Raw genomic sequence first — 8,849 nt, forward strand, 5'->3', positions numbered from 1 at the left:
AGGATTGCCGAGCTTGCTGGCATCTGGGGCTTGGCACATGTGATCTCCATGGGAGGTGGACTGGGATTGGCATAGTCAAGGTTGCAATTAGCCAAGTACCTACATGAATGTAACTCTTGTGCAAATATTTGTGTTTGGTGGATATAAAATGGAAAAAGCCTGCTATTGACCATTCAAGCAGGAATTACTGCAGGGAAGTCCCATGCTGTTGGCCCTTCGGGTCACTGTGGTCTTACTCTGAGCTAGTGTGTGCACAGGACTGCAGCCTGGCGGCTGTCGGCACTGGTGCAGCTCAGCGGGCAGTGCTCCAACAGAGCTCGGAGCCGCTGCTTGCAGCATCTCTCACGAGAAGCTGGTTGCACTTGGGAAGAAGGCAATTAAGCACAGCAACTGTACGGGCTTGTAAACGTCATCTTTCCTACGAGGGAAGGCTCTCGCTTGGATCCAGCCAGCAGTTCTACCAGCTTGTCTAATGAGGTGCTTCATCTTTGGCTGATGTGCTGCTCTGCTGGGAGCTGGAACCAGAGGCTCTCCAGGAGCATCCACGCCTTGATGTCTCTGTTGTGATGGGAAACATGAAAAGGGTCCCCAGTCTTTGGGTTTCCATTGCATCTGCTGTGCCCCAGCTGCTTCATCAATTCACACTGCGCTTTTCTTGTGCTCTCCAATGCTGCTAGCAGAACTGAGAAGCTCTGCAGTCACGCGCATCTTCAAAAACAACCCCTTCTGCTCCCCATGGGGAAAAATCCCTTGGGAGCTCTTTGCCTGTGCCACTCCAGCTGAAGCATCACAGCTCCGGCAGCTGCTTGGGATCTCAGACGTAAAGCGTTGCTATCACGCTGTGCTCTCTGCGGCGGTGGCATGTGTGGGGACTCTCAGAGGAAAGCCTGCGGGGTGTCTTCAGTTCTGGAGAGGCTCCACCTGAAACCCAAGGGAGATGAGAAGCTCCAAACTCACTGTAGGTGGATGTGCTCTTGTACCGCAGCCCGGGTGTGCTGGGGCTCTGTGTTCGAGTCCATGTGCTCGCCCGTTCCCTGCCAGCACCAGCAGCGTTTTTGCAACGCTGGATGGGTCTCAGCTTACTGACAGACCAGGAATGAGGTGGATGAGTTCAGCCACAGCTTTTTGGTGACAAAGCAGGAGTCTGAATGCACCGATGCTGCGTCCTTGCAGCCGGCAGAGGCGGCTCCTCCACCTGCCCATCCTGCTGCCTTGTGAAGAGCCTGTGGCTTGCGGGGTTTGCTGAACCTTGCCCCAGTCACAGTCGCCTGAAGATGCGGGAGTTGCCCTCAGCGCTGTCCTCTGCGTGGCTGTTCTGAAAAGGTTTGGTCGCTGACCTCTGGTGACCGAGTTGTGAGAGCAGAAGAGTGTCATCTCCCCCTTTGAAGGGTAGGACAGGCTTGTTAGAGGCATGCTGGTTTAAATCTCCAGGCTTTTCTTTCCGGAGCCTGGCTTCGAGCATTGGCTTTATTGCAATGAAAGGCGCTTTGTGGATGCTTCCCCTGTCATCTCCGGGCACCTTGTGTGCAGGTTGCTCTGTGATGACTCAGGTTGATCCCAGGTCGTTACCTGTGGCCTCAGCTGCCTTGACTCAGACTTCTGCTTCTGTGGCATTAGGTGTTGGTGCAACTTGGAGGGACATGAAAGTAAAATGGAGAGGGGGAAGGAAATGGGAAAGCAGCAAGAGGGGGGAGGAACGCTGTGATGTGTTAGAGATGAGAGCTAGACTGATGCTCTCCTAAGGAAAAGGTTTTCCTCTACTGCTCTGCTCTCCACAGCAGTCATACTTGTCTGGTCCTCAGACAGGAAAAACAGGTACAGTGAAGAAAGCAGAGCAAAAAAACCCTTTGCAAAGGGGAGACCACTTAACCTTGAGCTGGTTCCTGTAGCAGAGTTACTCAGGGGCTAAAGCTGGAACACTATCACAACTTCTGGCTCCTCTGTGGGAAACACCCCTTTGCAAATCCCCTCCTTGTCCCTCGCAATAAATCCTTGTCAGAGCTTCCATTTCAACGTCCTGTCCCACAGGGCAAGAAAACCCAGCTCCCAGCCTCTCGGTGTTAAGGAGTAGACGCTCCTGTGCTGTTGTGTTTCTGTTGTCACTTATAGCAGGGACCTGGGAACGAGATACCGCTCCCGGCTGTGTCAGCGTGTGCCCTTCATGTCCCTGTCTGTCGTGTGGCCCCTGGTTTTTTTGGCTGTGGGAGCAGGGCCGGGCAGCATCCTGCCTCCCTGCTGTTTGTGGCGCCGGTGTTGTCTGCCCCGGGTGGCTCATGGTGCCTGTCTCGGTGCTGCTGTGCCGCTTCTGCCTGTCTCTTCCTCTATCTCCATCCCAAGGGGTTTCCCACTGCTTCCCAGAAATGCCTTATCGGACATAGGATCTGCCCCGTCCTTTTTTGTTTAGCGGTGCTGACATGGCAGGCAGGTGAGCTGGGGTGCCGACGGCTCTCTTGCGGGGCCGGTGTTGGATGTTGCCGGCGGGACCAGCTGGGCTCGCAGGGCCGCTTGGCAAGGCAGAGGAGACGTAGGGGGATGGCAGGGACCTCGCGGAGCGGCACTTGCAGGCGCCTCGCTTCCTCCCTCCCCACGCTCCGGCACGCCTGGCTGGCCCCGCTTCCTTGGCCCCGGGTTTCTCACCTTTTCCTTTTCCACGGCAGAGCTGGCTGGGGTCGACCGATCCCCCAGCGGGGACGTCCGGAGGCCCAAACGTGGCTGAGAGTCTCTGACGGCGCCTGTCTGCTTTTCCTTCCTAGAAAACGTCCATCTCCGTCCGGGGACGCTGCTGCACCTGAGAGGCTCGAAGCTCTGAAATACCAGCGGATAAAGAAGCCCAAAAAGTCATCCAAGGGCTCCTCGAAATCCAGAAAACAATCCAGTGAGTGCGAGGACCCCGCGGTACCCAAAAGCATCCCCTCTGTCCCCCTATGGGCAGAGCTCGGGCAGGTCCCCGCCGGCTTCAGTGCCGGGTGGTCTCTGAGCCCATGCCTGGATGCTGCCCTCACCCCCTGCCCCCCAAAGGGATGGCTCTCGGTCTGCTCACCCGCGGGCTGTCCCTCCCCTGCTCCTCCCCTGCCTCCAAACCGAGTTCCCCTTCCATGTGTCTCCCATCTTTAGTGATTTCTTTTGGATTTTCTTTTTGAGTGTCAATTTATTTGTCCTGATGCTCCCTCCTTGCCAAGCAGCTGGGTTTGGGGCCAGGCTTGCTGTAACCCCTTCTTAGGGCACGCAAAGCGCTCTGCCTGCTGCCGGCTCTGGTCCCATCTGCCTTCTCTCCCCCCCCCCCCACCCCCCCCCACCCCCAGATGGCTCTGCCTCCCAGGTTCAGCACCTTCCCAGCTCTCAGGTACTGTGGCCTGACGAAGCTGTCTGCCTCCGCAAGAAGAAGAGACACCCTCGTCAGGACCCCTTCGCCCGCCTCTCGGCGCTGAAGGACGACCTCTGCCACCGGCAGCTCCCCGAAGACCAGACAGCCATTCTCAACAGCGTGGACCACGACGACACCGGCGGGCACGCCACGTTGCTTTAGCCTAGCGCCGGCCCGAGAAGGTTAAACAGGAGGGGGTGGAGGGAGCCGACATCGTGCTGTGGGGGGAATGGAGGCAGCGGGAGAGGCGGGGGGATGCCCCTATGCTGCTGCCTCTGCCGGGGGGTTTGGCAGCTCATGGTGGGGATGAGCTGGGGGGGGGGACCCTGGGGCAGGTTAAGGAGGGTAAGGGGAGGATGCCTGGGGCTTGGGCGCTCCTCAGCTCCGCTTCTCCCCCCACCCCAGACGGCTTCGGTGGGGTGGGAAGGGGGGCGTTGCACCTCGGTTTCGGAAAAGATCTCTAGGCTTAAAAGGCATAGATGGGGCTTTTGACATCTATTCTGCAGCACGCGTTTAGGGAGAAAGTGTGGAATTGAGCAGCTGGCCCTCAATCGCCGGAAGAAATTAAATGACACAGGTTGTAATTAATTGACAAGAAACTAACAACCCAGATGGAAACTGGTAATCCCATGAATCTGATTATGGTAAAAACACGACCAAATAATCCCAGGAAAGCTGTAATTGTGAAAATCTCCCTGCCTCCCCCTTCCCAGCCTCCTTTTATGTGAAGATAACAGCAACAAAACCATCCATGACATCTTTCCTTACCTATCTCTGAAAGGGGAAACCAGAAAGACCCCAAGCCTTCGAATCGGTCTGAGATACAAGAAATCACTATTTGTCTGTGCAAATGCATTTGAACCTTGTTAACATGTACTCAACGCTGTGCGAGCATGCAGGTATGGGACTGTTTTCGTCCAAGGGTGTTTTCCCCCAAAGTATGGTGCGTGTCAACTTTGATGAGGGTGGTTTTGATTAATTCTTCCCGACACTCCGTATATCGCTGGCAAATGTTCTTCAGTGCTGTGTAGTAATGTGATTTCTTACTGCAGTAACATTTGTAATCTTTATTCATAACTGCAAAATGGGGAGACGCTGCCGCAGGCGTGCGAGCAAAGGGGGTTTGGCTGTGTGGTCCCAAAAGCCTCCGTCGGCAGATGCTGAGCCCAGGCGAGAGCGGCTGGAAAATCCCCAGCTCTGCGGATGGAGATGGATGGCTTCTCAGAGCGACCGCGCAAAGCTAAGCCCAGCGTTTCGCGTCAGCTTAAAAATACGTTGCTGCTGGTTTCACTGTTTTCCCCCTTCTTTCTCCTGCTCCAGCCCGGCCGTGTAGGCTTTGACACCCGCTGGGGTTGTGTCCCTCCCTTTGCCCCATCCGAGGAGACCCGCTGTTCCCCTCTCGGTAATGCTGTTCTAACTCTTCACCAGAATGTATTTCCTCTTCAAAATACTTAGGGTAGGTTTGGCGGCCGGTGGTTTTCTGGATTGCATAGGCCTTTTTTTTTTTTTTTTTTTTAGCAGGAAAGGTGTAGCCCGCTCTGAGAACAGCTGGGCTCGCTTTCCTGCTCTGCCTCCACTCTCTGACTGCGTGGCCTTGGGCAAGTCACTCAACCTCTCTGTGCCTCAGTTCTCCCATCTGTAAAATGGGGATAAGTCATATTTGAGCACTTTGGACAAGCACTTGGTCGCCTACAGACTGCAAGTGCTACGTAAATGCTGAGTGCTAATAGCAAGTGATCCCTACCTTTAAAATATTTAGAGATTTTTTTTTTCTGAAGTGGTAAAATGAACTGCTGCATCCAGGTTTGCACACTTCTTCCTCTGTGGTAAAGTGCTAAACCCTCCAGCCTGCCTGGGAATAAAACACCGAGTGTTTCATGTGGATATTCTTGTTCTGAGTGGATTCAGGCTGTAGAAGAAGCGTCAGGAGAATTGAAGAGCCTGTAGGCATGGTTTTTGCCCCAGGCTCTCCATTTGCATACAAAACTTTTTGTTTATTCCCAGGTAGACTTGCCAAGAGATTCTCCGCAATCTCGCCTTTGATTCTGCTTTGCCTTGGTTATTGCTCTTGCTGCTGGTTGAACCTCGAAGGGCTTAGATCTCTGGAGAAAGACGTGAGCTCTCAGCCGGGCGGTCGGGATATGGCACTCCGACCACGCCATGCGCCCCGGGAGCTTTTTTAGGTAGGAGCCGTTTATCGCTCTGCCTCGAAATATCTGGTTTTAGAGGTTGTGCTTCCTCTTCCAGCAGAATGCTCAGAAACCTGCAACCACGAAAAGCAGAGCGCTGCGTCTTTTCCAATCTCGAAGCCCTGACTTAGGTTTGAACCACTTGACAATGAATCCTCTAAATCGATAACGAGATATTTCCAAGCTTTAACAACTTTGTGTAGGTGGTCTTCGAACCGTGAGCAGGTTTGTCTCGGGAAGGAGGGAGGGTCTCGGAGAAATGCCCCTCTCTTTCCAGCCTGCACCAGGGCTTTTTATTGAGTCCGTGACGAGTGACCTGATGTAAGACCCTCAACTATCAGAGTGAGAATTCAACTTCGCTAACGGTATGACTGCGAATTTCTTTTATTTGAGTGTGTTTTAGGGATTTCCCTAGAATCCGCTCGGATCTGAATTGATTTAATGCCATTCGCCCGCTCGGCAGCGGGGAAAACTCTGCCTGGCTAACTTCAGCTCGTCGGTAACTTCAGCAGTGCGGCGCGGCAGCGGCTCTCGCCGTGCGGAGGCGAGCCGGGCTGCTCCCGACGGACAGGTGACGGTTGGGGCTGGGGGATGCCCCGCTTGGGGGGAGGCACAGAGGCTTTGCGCTGGCCGTGCCACGGCTGACTTGCTCTTCCTTTCGCTCTCGTTGCCTCGACCTCTCTAACAGAAGGTTTTTTCTTCATTTGAGTGCTTTCCAAACTATTTATGACGCCCGTTCGTACGGGCAAGGCAGTGTCTTCAGGCTCTTGAGGTCTCTACCTCAGGACCGTGCCCCCGTCCCATCTTAAGGAGCTCTAGAGGACTTGGAGTGCAGGGAAGGTTGACGGAGCGCGCCGGCTTGCTGGGGTCAGTCTTTTGAGAGTTGTTTTCCTTTTGCAGGTGTTTTGAGCCGCTGGGCCCCCTGCTTTTCATGGTCTTCGACCTTTAGAGGCTGGAGCTGCAGCCCTCTCTCTTTCAGCCGTGTACCTGCCACGCTGCTGGAGTGGGAAATCCCGCCCGGGCGCCTCGTGGAAGCGTCTCTTCCCTAAAACCATCCTTAACTCCTTTCCCCGCTAGACCGAGTTACCTTCCGATAGACTCGGGCCGTGCTTTGGCAGACGGGCTCGCCTCTTGCTTTGGCAACCTCCTCGCTTCTCCCAGCCCTCTGGTTTCCATGCCCTTCAGGGGGTCGCTCCTCTCTCCTCCCACGGACCTGGGACATCGAAGCTGTGTCAGACGATGCCATTTCATCCCTGTTTGAACTCCGTTTCGCTTTGGTGGTTTGCAAACACAGCTGCTGCTGCTTCATTTTTTTTTTTCTTTCATGCTGCAAAATATATCTTGATTTTTATCTTCCTGGGCCAAACTCTCTTATTTTGTAAGCTTGTCTGAGGTAGAAGGCTCTTGCTTTACCAGTAAGCGTACGATTCCTCCTTGCATGGTGCAAGCGCGATGTGTTTCATTTAGGTCCCTTAGAAAATCCTGGGCCACGGTGAAAAAATGTCTCTGAATCACAAGAATATTTGTCCCTGGGCTTCGCCGAGGCGTCAGTGCAGTGGGCACCAGCTCAGCTTTGGGTGGTCCTTGCTGGTGCCTCCGTCTGCGAGATGGCCGCGGTGGGGATGCTCCAGCACCGTTTTCGTGCTGCCGCGGGAGTTGCAGGATTCAGCTGGCCCCAAGCTGGGGGAGGTAACGCGAAGAGGTAGGTACAGGGGTGTCGCTGAGATCCCTTGGAAAGAGGGGGTCGTCGTGGGGTGCTGTCCCTCGCACCCTCTCCATCAAACCCGTGCCGTCCCGTTGCAGGCAGGCGGTGGGGCAGGGAAAATGCTTTGCCTGCTTTTCCAGCAGGAGCTGCTGAGCAATCGACCGCGTATTTTTAAGGTGACTTTGCCGTGCGAACCCACTGTTTTGGTTTTGCAATGTTGACGTGAAGGCAAATGCAAGTTAGTGTAAGTGGGGAGAGAAGGGAGTGTTTAGGGCTCGCTTGTGGGGCTCCATTTCTGTGCCTGCCATTAACTGCATCCACGGGCGCTTGGAGTGATGCGTTTGTAGGATGGGGGAGCTGGAGGGTCCCAGGGTCTCTTCCCAGCTCTGCCACAGACCTGTAGTACGAACCTGGGCTGGAGCCCTCGGCGGGAGGCACCGGCATGGTTTGCGGTCTCGCCGGGTGCGTGCGTAGGTGCCCCCCGAGCAGAGTGGTCCCCGTGAGCTGCCAGGGTGGTGGGGAGTGCCTGTGCGAGCAGGCGATGGTTTTCCCAGGGTCGGATGCTCACTGCTGCTGCCGTGTGTCGGTCACTTGTGACTTGGAGGCTGGTTTTGGTCGCTGGTGGGCTCCAGGCTGTTGATCTGGCGTTGGCCTCCTTGTCAGCTGGTTCAGTGCCACCCGCTTTGGGGGAAGGCTGGAGGTGACAGTGTTTGGGTATATAAATATAAAGGGAGTGACAACTCTGCTGTACCTACCTCCAAGGGTGTTGAGGGCTCAGGGTTTGTGCTCAGCAGCCCAGGCACAGTCCCGGCAGGGCTTAGTCGTGTCTCGGGGCATCCGGGCACAGCACACGCATTTGAGACTTATTGCTGCTCATACCTTGCAGTCTGTATTAGGACAAAATCTACCTGGCACTTTGGTTTCTCCTCCTGCTTCAGGCAGTGATGTAGATTCGGGAGTTCTCTGAGTTTTGGGTTGGTTTCAGCTGTAGTTCTTGGCTGGGGGCATTTTTTGTCGAGGCTGGACCGGCTGCTGGCTGCCTTTAGGGATTTCCACACGTCCCGCGGGCTTGCTGTGGCCCCGGGCTGGCAGAGTCGATGCTTTTTGTGGAAGGAAATCTTTTCAAGGAACCGGAGTAAAACGCAATGTATATATGAGATATAAATACATAGAGAAGCGTAGGACAAAGATAGATAGGTATGCAGAAGTCCAGTAGATTTGCATGTCGGGGGTATGTTTGTCTCTAGGGGAGAGAGTTTAGAGCTGCGGTGGAGGGGGGGATTGGGATGGGCAGGGGCTGGGAGCAGCCAGAGCCCCGGGGGGGGATTTGGGAATGGATAGGCACAGCTGCCCCACGGCAGGCGTGACCTGTACTGCAGCCCTGCTGTACGCAACCAGATCACCTTTTCTTTTTTATTATTCCCCCCCATTTTTTTTTCCGCTTTGTTCATTGTATGTGACTCACCGCTGGGCCATGATACTGAGAAGCGGGAGTGACAGGTTCTCTCCTCTGCGTGTCCGACGCACATGGGGCATGACATGGGAAAGAGACGTCACGTTGCCTCATCTCTGGTGCAATCGTTTAAAGAAA

General features: G+C 54.8%; 1 protein-coding gene across 9 annotated transcripts in view; it reads left to right on the forward strand.

Moving 5' to 3' along the window:
* IGSF9B (immunoglobulin superfamily member 9B) overlaps nucleotides 1-6,913 on the forward strand; it is a 43,852-nt gene extending 36,939 nt beyond the window's left edge. For 5 of the 9 annotated variants that reach the window (XM_076358403.1, XM_076358407.1, XM_076358404.1 and 2 more), the window contains 3 exons: nucleotides 2,754-2,875; nucleotides 3,303-3,546; nucleotides 3,871-6,913. In XM_076358403.1, the coding sequence (XP_076214518.1) occupies nucleotides 2,754-2,875; nucleotides 3,303-3,526 (346 nt within the window). In that variant the 3' untranslated portion in view covers nucleotides 3,527-3,546; nucleotides 3,871-6,913. Of the gene's footprint in view, nucleotides 1-2,753; nucleotides 2,876-3,302; nucleotides 3,547-3,870 lie in introns of those variants that run through there. The other 4 variants (XR_012997026.1, XR_012997025.1, XR_012997027.1 and 1 more) reach the window with 4 other exon arrangements.
* The last annotated feature ends 1,936 nt before the right edge of the window (nucleotides 6,914-8,849 follow it).

Source organism: Aptenodytes patagonicus, chromosome 23, assembly GCF_965638725.1.
Source record: "Aptenodytes patagonicus chromosome 23, bAptPat1.pri.cur, whole genome shotgun sequence".
NCBI lineage: Eukaryota > Metazoa > Chordata > Aves > Sphenisciformes > Spheniscidae > Aptenodytes > Aptenodytes patagonicus.